The sequence below is a fragment of the Clupea harengus genome, chromosome 18, assembly GCF_900700415.2.
Source record: "Clupea harengus chromosome 18, Ch_v2.0.2, whole genome shotgun sequence".
NCBI lineage: Eukaryota > Metazoa > Chordata > Actinopteri > Clupeiformes > Clupeidae > Clupea > Clupea harengus.
This window is the reverse complement of record NC_045169.1, coordinates 14,652,965-14,670,464: the sequence shown is the minus strand read 5'-3', so window position 1 is coordinate 14,670,464 and position 17,500 is coordinate 14,652,965. Positions and strand designations below refer to the sequence as shown.

The 17,500-nt window shown below is 43.5% G+C and overlaps 1 protein-coding gene across 1 annotated transcript in view; it reads left to right on the top strand.

The window, feature by feature from the left end:
• Window positions 1-17,500, top strand: part of LOC116224756 (B-cell scaffold protein with ankyrin repeats-like) — a 54,756-nt gene that overhangs the window by 14,803 nt on the left and 22,453 nt on the right. The window contains exons 3-4 of the mRNA XM_031585560.2: window positions 12,881-12,941; window positions 14,669-14,899. Of these exons, the coding sequence (XP_031441420.2) occupies window positions 12,881-12,941; window positions 14,669-14,899 (292 nt within the window). The remainder of the gene's footprint in view (window positions 1-12,880; window positions 12,942-14,668; window positions 14,900-17,500) is intronic.

The following is a 17,500-nucleotide window of genomic DNA, read 5'->3' as shown; positions in this document are numbered from 1 at the left end:
TAGTACAAATCTGATGTACATGATCATTGTTCTTGAAAAGTGAAACTGAAAAGTGGCTGGTTTAGTCAGACATGACATCAGCCTAATTTAGATAGAGGTCCCACAAGACTGTATTATGAAGTAAAGTGAAGTTAGACACACATACACACACACAAACACACATGCAGAGAGACAGACACACGGACACACAAACAGAGACAGGCGGGCAAACAGACATGCAGAGAGACAGACAGACAAACATGTTCCTTGGCTTAAGGTGAGAGAGATATGGAAGTATGAAGAAAACGTCCCAGTGGATTTTTTATCTCCTTCTGTATGTGTATGTGTGCGTGTGTGTGTGTGCGTGTGTGTGTGTGTGTGCGTGTGTGTGTGTGTGTGTGTGTGTGTGTGTGTATGTGTGTGCGTGTGTGTGTGTGTGTCCGTGCATGTGAAAGAGCAAGACTTTAATGTTTAGTTTTGCTTGAGAGATCCCTTGCCAGGGGTTGTATTGGATTGCTCACCACTTCTCTCACACATTTCTGAGCACAGAGACTCACACACACACCTACACACACACACACGTACACACACACACACGCACACACACACACACACAGACAATGTTGTTTCCCAATGGGAACGGTAGATGGTCCAACATCTGTTGCAGAGTTATCTTTCCCCTAGCAACGCTACTAATTGTGAGCGAATGCAGATGGAACAGAGATCTGATCAAACACACTGTTTCCGCTATATGCACGCTAAGTCTGAAATACACAATCACACACACACATGTGCGCGCACACACACATGCACACACACACACATACACACGCACACACACAAGCACAAACACACATGCACGCGCGCACACACACACACACACACACACACACACACACACACACAGACTGTTTCCGCTATATGCACGCTAAGTCTGAAATGCACAGTCTCTCTCTGTGACACACACGCAGAATGTTTAGCACAGGAAGACAGCTATAATACACACTCACACACACACACACACACATACACACACACACACACACAGACACAGACACACACACTCGCACACACACACTCTCACTCGCACACACTCGCACACACTCACACACACGAGGGAGTCAAAGTGTGAGAGATTGATTGAGAAAATTAGGGAGAGATATTACAAGAGGAAGATTTGAGTCAGAGTGAAGAATGAAAGAATGTGAGAATAGAAGAGAAAAGGGGAGATGGAGAAAAATAGTCAAATGAGGATCAAAGCGGGGGAGAGAGGAAACAGAGACGGAAAGATTTAAAAAAAAAAAAGTGGAAAAAAAAGAGAGAAAAAGGTTGGAATAAGATTAGATAAGAATATCTCTGTGGTCTGGGATTGTGACTAATATGTGATTATTATAGTAATTCCAGAATGTAATTCCAGGAATCTCATGCCTCTCTCCTCAGGACAATCCTCATTTCCCTTCCCAAAGTAAAAGCCCTGGATGAGAGGCGGAACTGAAGCAGTCACAAATCACATTTCCACTGAATTGAATTTTGATTAACTCTCGAGTTCAGGTCATTTTCAGTGCACAGCTCAGACAAAACACCACCGCTGGCACATAGTCACACACACATACACCGCTGGCAGTACCCTGAACGGGAGCGTGTCACGTCTGCACACATAGTCACACACATACACCGCTGGCAGTAACCTGAACGGGAGCTTTCCACGTCTGCCTTAGCCGTTTCAAGCTCACCGAGCTTCACCAAACCTTCACCACCCTATCCCTAGTCACACACATACCAGTGATTTTAGCTCACCAAACCACCCTATCCCTAGTCACACACATACCAGTGATTTTAGCTCACCAAACCACCATATCCCTAGTCACAGACATACCAGTGATTTCAGCCCATTCATTATTCAGGCAAATCAACAGCCTAATGGTGAGAATGAAAGTTTAATGAGGGCGTCGACGGCGTGTTAATTATGTACAGGCCCAGCTACTCGTTAGCGGCGAGCCGGTAGTAAACCTGTCCGCAGCGCCTGAGGCAGGAATGATTAGTCTGCGTCTCCAGTTCTCTCTCGCTCAGCCTGGGCTTAGAGCTGGTCACAGACAGGAGGGAGGCCTGGGCTTAGAGCTGGACACTGACAGGAGGGAGGCCTGGGCTTAGAGCTGGACACTGACAGGAGGGAGGCCTCATGGACAAGAGCAGAAAGGTTCCCGCCTGTTCTTATATAGTAATCCAAGAAGCCTATCGGAACATCAGGTTCTGATACGATGTTGATCATTATTTTACTCCAAGCATCGCTCTTGCTGCTTGTTTTTATTGATTTTATGTAAATCACTTTGAACTGCAACTCTTGTATGAAATGTGCTATATAAATAAAGTCTTACTTACTTACTTACTGTTCTTCCCTCATCTACCATTTTACTCTCCTTCCTTCCTGCTGACATAATGAGCAAGGTGTAGAGACGTCAAAGATGTTTCTCTTCCTCCTTTCTTTCTCTCTCTCTCTCTCTCATTCAGCCAATTTTGTCATAACAAAGACATTGACAGGTTATGTTGGCAACTGTTACTGTAAAGTAAAGATGTCCCTAACACTGTCAACTTTGCATTAAATAATAATTGATCAAATGACACTTAATGACAACAGTCATACACATTCATAAAGACTCCATCATGTTCATGACAGGTGTCATGTCATGGTTATGATGGAATCATGTCAGTCTAATGCACACCCCTTTAAATAGTGTTAATCTCTTTCTATCTCACCCTCTTTTCTCTCTCCTCTCTTTCTCTCTGGCATAGCAAGGGCAGGCCTCCTGGACAAGGGCAGAGACAGGCGGAGACCTCTTTAAGGAGTTATTGGTTTTAATTGTGCTTGAATATTACGTAAGGGATAATGTATAGTCCATCGGTCACTGATGAGTATTATGTAAGGGATAATGTATAGTCCATCGGTCACTGATGAGTATTATGTAAGGGATAATGTATAGTCCATCGGTCATTGATGAAAAACACAATCCCAACAGGATCCCAACGCGCAGAGGACTCGATGTTATACGGTTTCTCTTATTTGTGATTTTATTGCCATTTCATAGGGGAAGTTTCACTGAGAGAAATACTCCTTCACGCAAGTTGAACTTTAAAGTTACAGGTGTTTTGCGTAGCGGCGTATTGCCTGCTGACCCCCCCAGCTCTTTTGTTTGTTTCATAAAGACGACAGCAGCTGGAGATCATCTCCTTCATTTAAATAGACGCTTTTTGATGCTTTCAGCCGTAAGCTATTTAAAGCGCAGCTCATCACTGGAGTCATGTCCTCAGTCTTACCTCTGCGTGACACACTTCCTGTGAACGATGGTCGCTCTCTAAGCCTGACGGAGAGCTCATCATCCTCTCCTTCTCCCCTGAGGGAGAGCCAGATCACAGTGTTCAGATGTACACACACACACACACACACACACACACACACACACACACACACACACACACACACACACACACACACACACACACACACACACACACACACACACACACACACACAGCTTTGCTCTGCGCGCTAATACATCGTACAGGAACACAAAGGCCACAGTGACGTTAGGTCAACAGAGCTTTCTGAAGTCCATGACCTCAGTTCCTCAGTTGTCTGTCAGCATCAGCTTAACCATTCATCATAGGTTCTATCATCTCATTCTATTTGATCCGAGGTATCCATGGTGACGCATGATCCTACATTCCATGTTCTTTTCACCACTTAATTCTCTCTTTCTATGGCCGCGGTTGCCATGAAAGTGAAAAAGGCCTCGTACAGGGATGAACAGCAAATACTAAAGCTTTCTATCTGAGAAAACACATTTGAGACACACTGTTGAAGATCTCTTCATTCATACAAAACGCTTTGCTGGAGGGATTTCCAAACTGTCTCAACCTCGCTAATTAGGGTTGACGCTATGTCAGTTCATTAGCATGTCACACAAATGGTTATTGAATCTAAAATTATGAGTGGTCATGAATGGCTAAGCATATCCAGTTATGCTGACATGACTACGGTGTGAATATCAATCTAATCCATAACACATGGCATACTGTATCTAATTTGTCAATATTTTTGCCTTCCACTATGCACCTCCACAAGCTGCATGAAAGGCTTTATTTTAGACTCTGCTGTCATGAAAGCCTGCTCTACTTTCTACCAAAGGCACATCCACTTTTGTCACATTGCGCTGACAACATGTACAACACTTCCTCAAGGTAACGGAATATAATCACTCGGAGACTCAAAGGAAGTCGATTATCCACCGATTCCACACACCACCCTTACCCTTTACACCATTAAACTCCCAAGGCTACTCAACACTCGCTTCATGAGGAGACCTTCACAAAACAATGCGACCTTGGCAGAAGCCACAGCTCTTGCCATCAATGTGACTTCTGAATGTCTATCCGTTAGCGTCCCTGCGCGAAAGCGTCCCTGCATGATGGCAGAAGGTTATGATGAAAGCCAAGCGGCTTTGCCAGCCAGGCTTTTGGTGAGGCAGAACCAGAGGGGTCATAAGGTCACTGGCATGGAGTTTCTAGAAGAAAGGGGGGGGGGGGCAGGGAATTGCAGGAAGAAAAACACATTTAAAGATATTTTCAGTATTTTTGTGCACTTGCCCAGCTGGTCAGCAGTATACACATTTCTTCTCTCTGACATCCTGTCACAGCCCATTAGCTACTAATTTTCAATGTAATGGTATGCTGAATCAGTGAGAGAGAGAAGGAGAGAGAATGTGTGTGTGTGTGTGTGTGCAGGAAGGAGAGAGGGAGAAAGAGAGTGTGTGTGTATGTGTGTGAGTGTGTGTGTGTGTGGGAGAGAAGAAGAAAGAGTGTGTGTGTGTGTGTGTGTGTGTGTGAAATGACATTAGTTACGGTTCATTTGGTTCTTTACAAACACACTTCCACTCTCTCAGATAGCTTCCTAATGGCCACATCTCCACCCCCTACTGAGGTCTGGACTCAAATCTAAGGCGAAATCTCTTCAAAAGAGAACGTGCCTGCAAGCTTTCGTTCGCTACATGAACTACGGCCCAACAAAATTCTCATCATCCTCATCCTTGATTGATTCTCTTCATCATCAGTTTCTTAATCAACCTCCTCCATGGCCGTCGTCTATACTGACGATGACACAGGAGTGGAACTGGCATCTACGACACAAGACTGAGAAGCAGGACTGCACCGGAGCAGGACTCGCCCACCATAGGAGCCCAGAGAGCAAGGAGCCTAGGGGCTAGATCTGATGTTTAGTCGTCTGCTCCAACCCCCCTCTTCCTGTCGTCGTTTAGTCAACCTAATGAACGACCTGGGTGTCGGGTCAAACTAAACGTGCTGCCTTTGACCTGGTGCACCCTTGGGACATCACATGGCCCACCTGCGGTCTAACCAAACCACAGCCTGTGTTGTTCTTTGTAAGATGCAGAAGGTGGCTTAGTGCAGAGACGCGCTCGTCGTTAAATATGCATCCAAGAAATCGATAACAAAAAGAGTATACGCTTGAGGGTGCGGTTTTATAATTTTGTCTTATTTGACTCACCCCCAAAGACAGCTGGACTGGAGCTGAGCGCTCCTGGCCCTGTATGTCCTGTGTGGACTGGAGCTGAGCCTGGTCCTGTATGTCCTGTGTGTCTCACTCACATGTACACTCAAGTTGAGAAGGACCTCTCAGATGCAGAAGGTGGCTTAGTGCAGAGACGCGCTCGTCGTTAAATATGCATCCAAGAAATCGATAACAAAAAGAGTATACGCTTGAGGGTGCGGTTTTATAATTTTGTCTTATTTGACTCACCCCCAAAGACAGCTGGACTGGAGCTGAGCGCTCCTGGCCCTGTATGTCCTGTGTGGACTGGAGCTGAGCCTGGTCCTGTATGTCCTGTGTGTCTCACTCACATGTACACTCAAGTTGAGAAGGACCTCTCAGCCAACTCAAGTGAAGCTGCTGGAGGGAGTTTAAAATGGCGGAGATTTCACACATATTTTTTACAGCCATTAAACTTGACAGACTGTAGATGCAGCTGTTGCTGAAGCTGGACGTATCAGCACACATTTTTGTGTAGGTGTGATTGCCTGCATACACTAGGGGACGATAGTGAGAAAAAACAAGACGAAAGAGGGGGAAAGAGGAGGTGAATTAAACACACGTGTCCTATAGCTACAGAACCGATTAAACTGATTGCTATTTATTATGTTAACACGTTTAAGAGTAGATAACACTGTAAAACATCTACATAGGCAGGATTCGCACCAGCTCAGAACAGCTCTGTGCCTGACTCAGCAGATATCATGAGGATCTGTGCATGACTCAGCAGTTATCCTGAGGATCTGTGCATGACTCAGCAGTTATCTGGAGGATCTGTGCATGACTCAGCAGTTATCATGAGTATCTGTGCCTGACTCAGCAGTTATCCTGAGGATCTGTGCCTGACTGGTGGCCTTATGCTACACTAATACACTATAGCGTTTGCAGGGTTAAAATGCACCTGCGACTCTGGGATGCAACAAACATAGTGGCCAAGAGAGACGGCTCAAATGTCGTCTCTCCATCACTTCTGCGGACGCGGCTTTGCACAATATGGATACTGACGTGTGCATTAGTGTGTTTTGTGCTGTTGCGGACAAGAGAATACGGCCAAGCTAAGCGTGCGCCCACTTCCATCTTATTGTACTGAGCGCAGGCAGTTTCACATTCGCAGTCAACACCGATATGTCCGTACAGACTCACACACACACACACACGCTAACTTACACACACTGTAAACCTGAACAAGTTCAGAGTACTTAAAACTTTTGATGTAACCGATTACATAATAAAATTTGAGTACATATATTATTATTTTTAAGTAAACTTAACTTAAAAATGATACATCGGCTATACTGATTTATTTTGTTATCGTTTTCATAATTTTTAAGTTCTCTGAACTTATATTCAAATATTTTTATACTTAAATCTTTTAACCTCTATGTACTAAATTATTTTCACTCAACAACACAAAATAAAATTAAGTTTTAAGCCTTAAAAATCAAGTTCAGTGCACTTAATAGTTCAACTCAGAGTTCAACTTAATTATTCTGAGTAAATAATACTTTTTTTTAAGTTAACTCCGCTTGATTATTCTGAGTAGGTAATACTTAAATAGCTAACTTTTTTTAATTGAGCACTACTTATTTTCAATTATTGACCACATATACTGATTTTCTGGTTGTGTTTACAAACTGACTTTAAACTGAAAGTTACTCTACAAGAAACATTAAAATCTATGTAAGATTTCTATTAAAAAGAGTGAGATGAGAAAACTTAAGAGGTATCACATCATTTATATTTCTTGTAAAACAACTGACAAAATAAAAGATTACATTAAAGCTTTAAAGAACAGTGTTACAAAGTTAACAAGTCAACAACAAATCGTTTATTTCAACAAATAATTTTTTAAGGTGAGTAAGGACGGTTTCAGAGGTTTTGTTGTCTTCCAGACACATAAAAAGGTTCTGTATGAGAAGGTGTGCGTGAGTTTTTTGGGATATTCTAAATTGAAAGCATATGTCAGGCCAAACAACAACATAAATGCCTCAGAAATCCTCTGCACCCAATTCAAAGATGTTCTCGCAGCTGAAGGGGTCGGGGCCCGATGTAAGGAGAGCAACAGGAGCATCATCAAAATCTGGCTCCTACTCCTCCTGCAAAACACCATCAATACAATTACCAGGAGAGTTTCAATGGAAACACTTACAAAAAAACTGGCAATTAATAATACATAGTATCAACTAATATTAAAGTTTCAGTGACAAACAAAATGTGATCACCTAGACATACCTGAAGGTCATAAGCCTCGAGGATCACCCGTAGCACCTCTGCTGTCGTGCCAGTCCGTGATGCCTGTACACAAAAAATATCTCCTTTGGTTGACTCCTCTTCTTATATGTCTACATCAAATCGGTTTGTTGTTTATATGCAAAACGAATGCTGTCAGGGCAAAAAGAATATTGTAGGTCTTAACTGAAGTTCTCGACCATTATTGTTAGCTTGCTGCTAACACTTTTATCCATCAGATCCATTAAAACACATAGAAGCTAGCTAGCTGCTAAAAAGTTACATATAACCTTAGCATGCTGATATGAATTATATGGTGTTTCTGTAGAACATGAGTTGTTTTCAACATAAACAATTGATTGTTGTTTACTTTGCACATGAACATATTTGGGGGGAAATAACCCACTAACTAGCTCTTTAGCTCTTTAGCTTCCTAGCCGCCAGCGCCAACAGTCGTGCAACTGAACTTGCTACTTGACAGCCAAAACGTGATTACTCAATAATAATTACAAAGAGGGAAATTAGCCACTTCTTATCGCAATTTCACTTGCTCCCGCAATTTTGTCGCAACAAACACCTAAAAAACACTGTTTACTTACCAGATAAGGACGCTTAGCAGCGACAGGATTACTAAAATATCTCCTTTGGTGGGGTGACCAGACGTCCTCTTTTACCCGGACATGCGTCCGGCAGTGATTGCAAAATCGTCCGGGATTTTGCCTCGTCGGATATTTGTGTTTCTCTGGGTCCTTCACAAACTAGTTTGTACGCCCTTACAAGTTTAGGAAAGGGTATCTCCCTTACGTTCCACCTTCTAGCACAAGCTCTGACTGTAGCGAGAACTGTCATTGGTCGACCGGCCTCTCAGTGTTGCCAGATTCACGATAATTATCCTCCAAAGACGATCATTTTGAGCATTTAATACGATACTTCACCATTTCCAAATCTGGCAACACTGAGCACCGTGCCGCTTCCACTAGTTGCATTGTTTACAACAGCACATGACATCTGCATGTGGAAAAGGTGTCAAAATTCCGTCGCGGGGGGAGGGGGCGGGGGTCATCTGTATGCTACACACTACCACGCCCCTCCCCGCGACGAAGTGTCCTCTTTTTCACAAACTCAAATATGGTCACCCTACAAAGTTGGTCGACTCCTCTTCTACAGGAGGAACATGCTTATAGAAGTCTAACTGATACTATACAATTATTAAGTCTGCTGTCTCTGTCTCTCATCACAAGATCTCTGATTCTGTTCTGAACTAGTCCTGCAACGACGTTGATGACGTCAGACGTCACGTTTGAATGAAACAAAAAAAATATGAGTTATCAGGCAATGTTTACTCAAACAAATACATTTCAATACAATTAAAACGTCTTCACTTGCTCAGAAAACTAATACATTTAAAGTTGGGTCAACTAAATACCAGGTTTTAAGTAATGAATACATCATTTTAATAAGTTAGTAGAACTGTTTGGGTTTACAGTGCACACACACACACCCTAATCCAGTCAACATGGACATGTCAACATTTTGCTATATGGATGACGACATTTTTTGTAATTTGCACGGTGCAGGGACCGTGCGCAGACCGTGTCTGCAGAAGTATACCAAATGCTTAACGGTGGTTATGGCACAACAACTCTTTGTAGGTATGTGTGTGTGTGTGTGTGTGTGTGTGAGACAGTGTGTGTGTGAAACGACTCTTCAGGAAACACCCAGGAGTGCTCATCTCTTACTGGAGAGAGACAGTCACACTTGTGTGTGTTTGAGTTTGTGTGTGTGTGTGTGTGTGTGTGTGTGTGTGTGTGTGTGTGTGTGAGACCCAGGAGGGTTAATCTCTTACTGGAGAGAGACAGTCACACTTGTGTGGGTGTGACTGCCTGCATACATTAGCCACAAACGATAGTGCGAAAAAGCAAGATGAAAGGGTGATAATAAAGATGTGAGGAGGTGTACAAACCACACGTGACCTGTTGCTAGAGAGAAAAATAAAACACTTATTATTTTCATTCCATGTTATAATGTTCTGCAGTTCTAAAGGCAAGTCAGAAATAAAATCCTTATCATGAATCTCAACCTTGTTATCCTGGTTGACTGTCGTTGATTTTTTTGTTAATTCACTTAATGCACCAATTGACCATATAAAAAAACGATTTACTTATAACACCCTTATAACCACATTTCATTATTGTCAATAATAAACCAGAATGAAGCAAACGGAGTAAACGCTGTGTAAGTGTCTATTATCTACTTCCATCTTGTATTTCTTGCTATCTATCAGTAAGTCTGTTATGTTGTTTTGTAATGACTGTCCCTTCCAATTATGAAATTCATTAGAAAAAGTCTTAATGAGCCAACTGTGTCCGTATCAATTCTCTCATATTTTCTTGTTGTCCCGCCCCCCTCCTTTAGTGGCTTTGATACCTACTCTTCATCACATTATCACATCATCATCATCTTCCCCGGGATCTCGCCGATCTCCATTATTCATGGAAACGCAAGCCTACTCGCCTCAGCCGCTCCGTGCGTTTATGTCCGACATCAAAGCGATGCCTCCAAATCCTCCGCCACCGTGAGATGTAATTGGCAGGGCTTGTCTCTCTGTCAGCGCTGCCTTTGTGCGCTAATGAATGTATTCATGCACAACGCTGAAAGTCTAATGTGGATTATCAATATTGAGAGACGGGAAAGATGGGCTATTATTGCTTCTCAATGGGAGTTGTTGCTAAGAGACCATCTAAGTAGCCTTTGTCTTGGAGTATACAGGTTTAAACATTTCCTCCTTTGCAATCTCTTTCTCTCTCTCTCTCTCTCTCTTTCTCTCTCTCTCTCTCATGCTAGCATAGCAGTGAGGGTGTTTATAATGTATACCTTTCAGTGCTGAATCTAACCAAAAGGCAATATCTATTTAAATACAAATGAGTTTTACTGGCATGGCAGAGGCATTTTCCCTTGGGTCCTGAGAAGATGTTTGGGCTGGCTGAGACGCTGCCTGTATGGAAAGTCATGTTCATACAGGACAAGTATATTCACAGCACACAGGAAAAGACAAGAAAGAAAGAAGGAAAGAGAGAAAGAAAGAAGGAGAGAAAGAAAGAATATGAAAAGATAGGCAAAACAGAAGAAAAAAAAAGAACAAGAACATTGCACATGCATCCCTAGACACCCATGGCTAAGATTATGACTATACTTCAACGATGGGCTTTTCAATGACAGATTCCCCTTTTTTCTTTTGGCCAAATGACAGGGCTCATTGCCACCAGAAAAAAAAAAGCCTGCTTCAAAAAGTAGCATCCCATTTCAAACATCCCCTGTCTCGGGTTGCCACAGCGACCGTCAAAACACGAGGGCCGTGCGCTGTCCGATGGCATCCGATGATTCACTCAGCTTAATGGTACGTTTGAAGGGGTAGCGACTGACAATCTATGATCAGACAATTAGACGAGTTCTCCTCCAGCTCCCAATCATGTGATTAGCGGTCACTGTTGGTCTGACCCGCTCCCGCCCAAAGCCCTGGCAATCTCTCCGTTAGAACACACACACACGCACACACGGACACACACACACACACACACACACACACACACACAGACACAGCTCTCCCTTAGAAGTTCTCTCCACACAGCAGTAGCATTGTGCCACACGATTTACAGCTGGCATCGTTGGGACAACCAGCGCCATGCCAACTGTGCGCTGGGTATGGCGAGGTTAGACTAACACTGCCACTGGCAGTCTGTACCCATTAGCGTCTTGCCCAACTTGTGAACTTGGGTTGTAGCCCTTGGTATTATGACACGCCAACCAACAGTTGTTTATGTTTATGTTTATTGTCTGCACCAATATGCCAAAACAAATTTGTGGTAGGCGTATTACTTGGCAATAAAAACAATTCTGATTCTGATTCTGACAGGAGGCATTTGAAATGTACTGTCAGCATGTATGGCATAGTTCGTGTTATGCACAGTATGTGCAGTATATGTGTAGTGTATGTGTAGTGTATGTGTAGTGTATGTGCAGTGTATGTGCAGTGTATGTGCAGTGTATATAGGATGGGATACCACACAGACTAGATGGTGAGGAGGCCATCATCTTTATTCTTCATATTTATGATTCATAACTGAGGGCATCAGGTAGAGAGTGGGTTTGAATGTCAGTGCAGTGTGTGTGTGTGTGTGTGTGTGGGTGTGTGTGTGTGGTTGTGTGTGTGTGTTTGTGTGTCTGTGTGTGTGTGTGTGTGTAATGTAATTTGCCAATCAAACTCATGCTTTTCTGGGTTTTCCCTTTCCGCTAGTGAGTTATATATCTTTATTCTTCATATTTATGATTCATAACTGAGGCCATCAGGTAGAGAGAGGGTTTGAATGTCAGTGCAGTGTGTGTGTGTGTGTGTGTGTGTGTGTGTGTGTGTGTGTGTGTGTGTGTGTGGTTGGTTGTATGTGTGTGTGTGTGTGTGTGTGGTTGTGTGTGTGTGTGTGTGTGTGTGTGTGTGTGTGTGTAATGTAATTTGCCAATCAAACTCATGCTTTTCTGGGATTTCCCTTTCCGCTAGTGAGTTATATAACTTTTTGTGCATGAAACCGCCTGCAAGTTACAAAAACCCAAAGTACACGCCAGAGGGAGTAACTCTCTCCCACAGAAACCCCTTTTCTCAGCTGCCTGAAACGCTTCTTTGGAATAGCAGCCTTTTCCTCTGTTACATGATGACGCAATCTTGCGACAGTACTTATTGTCTAATGATGATGTCATTACCTGCGGAGGTGACCAATCAGAACACACTGGCCTCATCGGGGGGTGGGATGGGGACAGGAGGTTCAACAAATAATTTCAGACAGAGGGTGAATATAAAGATATTAAGAATATTAAGTGAATATAAAGACATTAAGAATATTAGGTGAATATAAAGACATTAAGAATATTAAGTGAATATAAAGATGTTCTAGTAGACCCCCAAAATAAAATGATGAACATTGAAAATGAGCATCAGTGTCCCCTTGTTGTCCCCTTTGTGTGTGTGTGTGTGTGTGTTTTCACATATGTATGTGTGTGTTGTGTGTGTTGTGTGTGTTACAGAACATCCAGAACAGAGAGGAAGGTGAAGACTCCAGTGTGTATGAAATGATGAGCACTGCAGGTAAGTGCAGAGAGACGCACAGTGTGTGTGTGTGTGTGTGTGTGCATGAGAGAGTTTGCCTGTGTGTGTGTGTAAGTGAGCGTGTGTGTGTGTGTGTGTGTGGTGTGTGTGTGTGTGTGTGTGTGTGTGTGTGTGTGTGTGTGTGTGTGTGTGTGAAAGAGCATGTACATGTGTGTGTGTGTGTGTAAGTGAGCGTGTGTGTGTGTGTGTGTGTGTGTGCGTGTGTGTGTGTGAGAAAGAGCATGTGCATGCGTGTGTGTGTGTGTGTGTGAGTGCAGGGAGAGTGATTGACAGTAATGCAGCACCCAAAGTGAGGAGCCTCCTATTGTGCGATGATTGCTCTCCACCTGGCTTGCGTCTCCAAATGAGCTCTGCTGCGAGCGGAAGGCCCCTTCGCTCCGCCTGCCATGGCCCATACTGCGACAATCAGTACAGAGACTATTAAAGTGGTTGACTTATCGATGTATATCGGGGTGTGAATCTGGGGGTCTCTCTCTCTCTCTCTCTCTCTCTCTCTGTGTTCCACGTCCTTCGGAGCAGTCAGGCTTGAAAGAGCTTCCAACCTTCTGAGCGCCTGTACTGTTGAAACTAATAACTGTGTGTGTGTGTGTGCGTGTGTGTAAGTGAGAGTGTATTTGTGTGTGTGTGAGAGAGAAAGAGCATGTGCATGAGTGTGTGTGTGTGTGTGTGTGTGTGAGCGTGTGTATTGTTGAAACTAATAACTCTTCCTTAAAATTGGCCGGCAGTACAGATCCAAGGTTACTAATGTAACCATGGTTACGTGAATTAATTGTGATCCCTCCAACAAGGCCGGGTGTTTTCAGAGTAAAGGTTTTTCAGTGCGGTCCAGGGTCCTGTGCCTGCTACCGTAGAGAATAAACAGCAAAGCACAGGACTATGCCTCCTTCAATTTGCTTCAAGGACCTGACGGGAATGGAATAGACCTCCTTCAATCTGCGTCAAAGAACAGCTGGACATGCATGGCCCTGGTGTGACCTTATGAGTGCTTTTAGATTACTATATAGTACCGTATCACCAATTAGAATAGAGTAGAGTAGAATGAAGCTTGTATGTCCCTGAGGGACAACTGGCTGGCAAACACCAATAATGAAAGATTTAAAAAGGAATCCACAGCATATATATCCTCGTGGACATCAACACTGACACAATCAATGCACACTGTAATATAGGGCCAGACCTATCCTGTATCTGTATACACCCCACTCCCTGTGAACATGTTGTGTATTGTTTTCTACTGTGATTTGTGTATGTATGTTTGTGAGTTAAGTTAAGTGTATAAGCTACTGGATGGCCTAAATTTCCCTCGGGATTAATAAAGTATCCATCTATCTATCTATCTATTCATAGAATATAGACATACATACGTAAACACAAGTACACGGTTAGATACTTTATTAATCCCGAGGGAAATTTGTTGTCATTCTTCATTGCCACCAGATCCGTCCAAAAAAGCAGCAAGAAGGAAAGACAAATAGAAAATGAAAAATGGGGGACACTGTATCACATTCACAGATAGTTACAGGCCAAATCTCATTTTGTTTAAAGAGCCAGTCACTGATGGTATAAAAAGACCTCGTATATTCGTTACTCTATTTACTCTAGGAGTGTATAACCTCCATTACTGATGGTATAAAAGACCTTGTATATCTGTTAGTATTTACTCTAGGGTGGTAGAAGCTTACCTGTCTCTTGATTGGGCCTTTCAGGTAAGCCCAAGCCCAGCCGACCTGAGGACCCACAGCAAGCAGGTAGGGATGAGGAAGAGGAGGATGATGAAGAGGAAGACCCATACGCACCTCTGGGTGTGAACGACGAAGAGTACGACACCATCCTGAGCTCCAGCAACTCTGTGGTCATCGCCAACCGCCCCCCAGCACCTACCCCTCGCCCTGAAACCATCCCCAACAAAGAGGATAGGACTCCCTTCATAGCGCAAGGTGAGCCCCAGACTACACCCACCCCAGAGTACACCCACCCCAGACTACACCCACCCCAGACTACACCCACCCCAGACTACACCTACACCCACCCCAGACTACACCTACACCCACCCCAGACTACACCCACCCCAGACTACACCCACCCCAGACTACAACCACCCCAGACTACACCCACCCCAGACTACACCCACCCCAGACTACACCTACACCCACCCCAGACTACACCTACACCAGACTACACCTACACCCACCCCAGACTACACCCACCCCAGACTACACCCACCCCAGAGTACACCCACCCCAGACTACACCCACACCCAGGGGCGGACTGGGGGAAAAAAGTGGCCCGGGAGTTACTGTCAGACCGGCCCACTCAATACACAGCGCGCTGCCCAGTCAGTACACGGCGCGTTGCCCAGTCAGTACACGGCACGTTGCCCACTCAATGCATCGCATGTATTGACCAGTCAGTGGCGTCACTGTCATCTTCAGCCTACATGAGTGGTAAATAGAGATTATTATGTAAGTATGTTAAACCATTGACACAACACTATCAGCAAACTATGGTAGTATTTAATATTAGTGCCCGAGGTGAAAAAAAACTACACTTAAGTACATTACATTTAAATGTACTAAGGATACTTTTTTGTACTTAAATTTCCACTATTGGTTAGTACACTCAAAGTGTATTAGATAAATATACTTTAAATACATGTCCTGAATTGAAATACACTATTTTTGTATATTAAAGTGTAACTTACGGTGTACATTGTACCCTGGGTCTTATCTTGGCTCTGGGGGCCCTGGCTGCTGCTTCCAGCAGCAGAATCATCAATCTAGATAACATATTAACATTGTTTATAATGTAAGTGTTGTGTGTAACACAGTGATTTTAGCATAACAAGCTAGCTGGTTAACTTAAGTTATTAGAAATGATAAGATTGCCCTCTTTACAACTACCACCATGGATAGCTTGCTCATCAATTGTAAGCAAGTGACTACGGCTAACATGTTAAAATGGATAATCTCGATGATGACAACAGTGCCAGCTTGCTTATTTTACCAGATCATAACGGTCTCAATTTTGGACATCTACCTAACATTAGTTAGGCTAGCTTCTAGGGAACGTTACCTCATTTGTGAAAAGCAAGCTAACATTGGCCGTCAGCAACTTACCTTATCACTGTCAACAGTCGGTGGTTTCCCAAATAAATCAGAGATTTTTGCATATTTTGATGCACCTTCCTCCAGACATCTTTTCTTTTTCTCACTGAGCTTTTCAGCTCCACCTTTGCGTTTTGGTGCCGATGACATGCTCTCACTCTCAAAAACAACTTCGTCTGCTAGCGAGTGACGCAAGTGTTGAGTAGGCAAGACCAGGCAACTTTACGTATTTATTTATTTATTTATTTATGCAAGCCAATGTGCTTTACATATACAATAACAGGAAAGGCCACAAAGAATTAAAATAAATAAAATAAAATGTAGGCTAGAGTGATTGACATTTAATAACACCTAAAACAAAGTTAGACTGACCGAAGAGATTAGATGAGTAAAGCATGAGCCTAATTCTCGAACGCAGTTCAGAAGAATTTAAGAAGGAATTTCTTTTGAACTCCACTAATGATGTTTTAGGCCGGGCATTCATGAACGTTTTATCATCTGGGATTCGTTTTGAATTTAGACCAGAATTTCAGAATGCGAAATAACAGTCGTAAATGGATCAGAGTTTCAGGCTAGGGCTGACTGCACACTTCACTACGGTTGCGTGCCTTGACGGGGGGTGTATGTATGCAAATCCAAATTTAAGAATCCTCATCCTCAATCCGCACAGCTGAGAACACTTCGGCTGTGTAAGAACCCATTTTCAGGCGTTCATTAATAAGGTGGAGATCTTTTTTCTTACGTTAAACTTCTGAAGTCCGTAAGAACACATTTCAGAAGACACTTCAGAAATGTTTAGAAAAATAGGCACCATGAGTGTGAATACAGAGCGCGAGGAGAACTATAAACATAAGTCAGTGCTTTTGGTTTGTCAAAAGGCTAAGAGCAAACTACACGTATTCTGTGTGATATGGAATAAAGTTGTAGGGGTTTCAGCGGTCTGAGTGGGTGCGCCAGTTGGTGAAAACAGTGGGCCACCCCCATTCCCAACCCCGTCGGCCCACCGGGGATTCCCCCGGTATCCCCGATGGCCAGTCCGCCCCTGCCTACACCTACCCCAGACTACACCCACCCCAGACTACACCTACCCCAGACTACACCTACCTAAATCTGATTTAAACTGTCCAGTCCAGCGTCTATGTTTGTTCGCCGAGAACAACCTTCTCAAACGGTTTGTGTGTTCCCAAACATTTTCAGTGAACTCAAAGCAAACAAAAAACATTTGTGAAGGTTTGCCTCTGTTTGCTATTTTGAACGCACCTCTAATGTGGTCCTGATCTAGCACAGATCTGTTCCATGCATACGCAACGCTTTTGTGCATACGCAGCGTTTTTGTGCATACACAAAGTTTTAGTGCATACGCAACGTTTTAGTGCATGCGCAACGTTGGTACTTTAGGCCCAGGCCATTATTGAGGACCTACTCCCTGCTCCT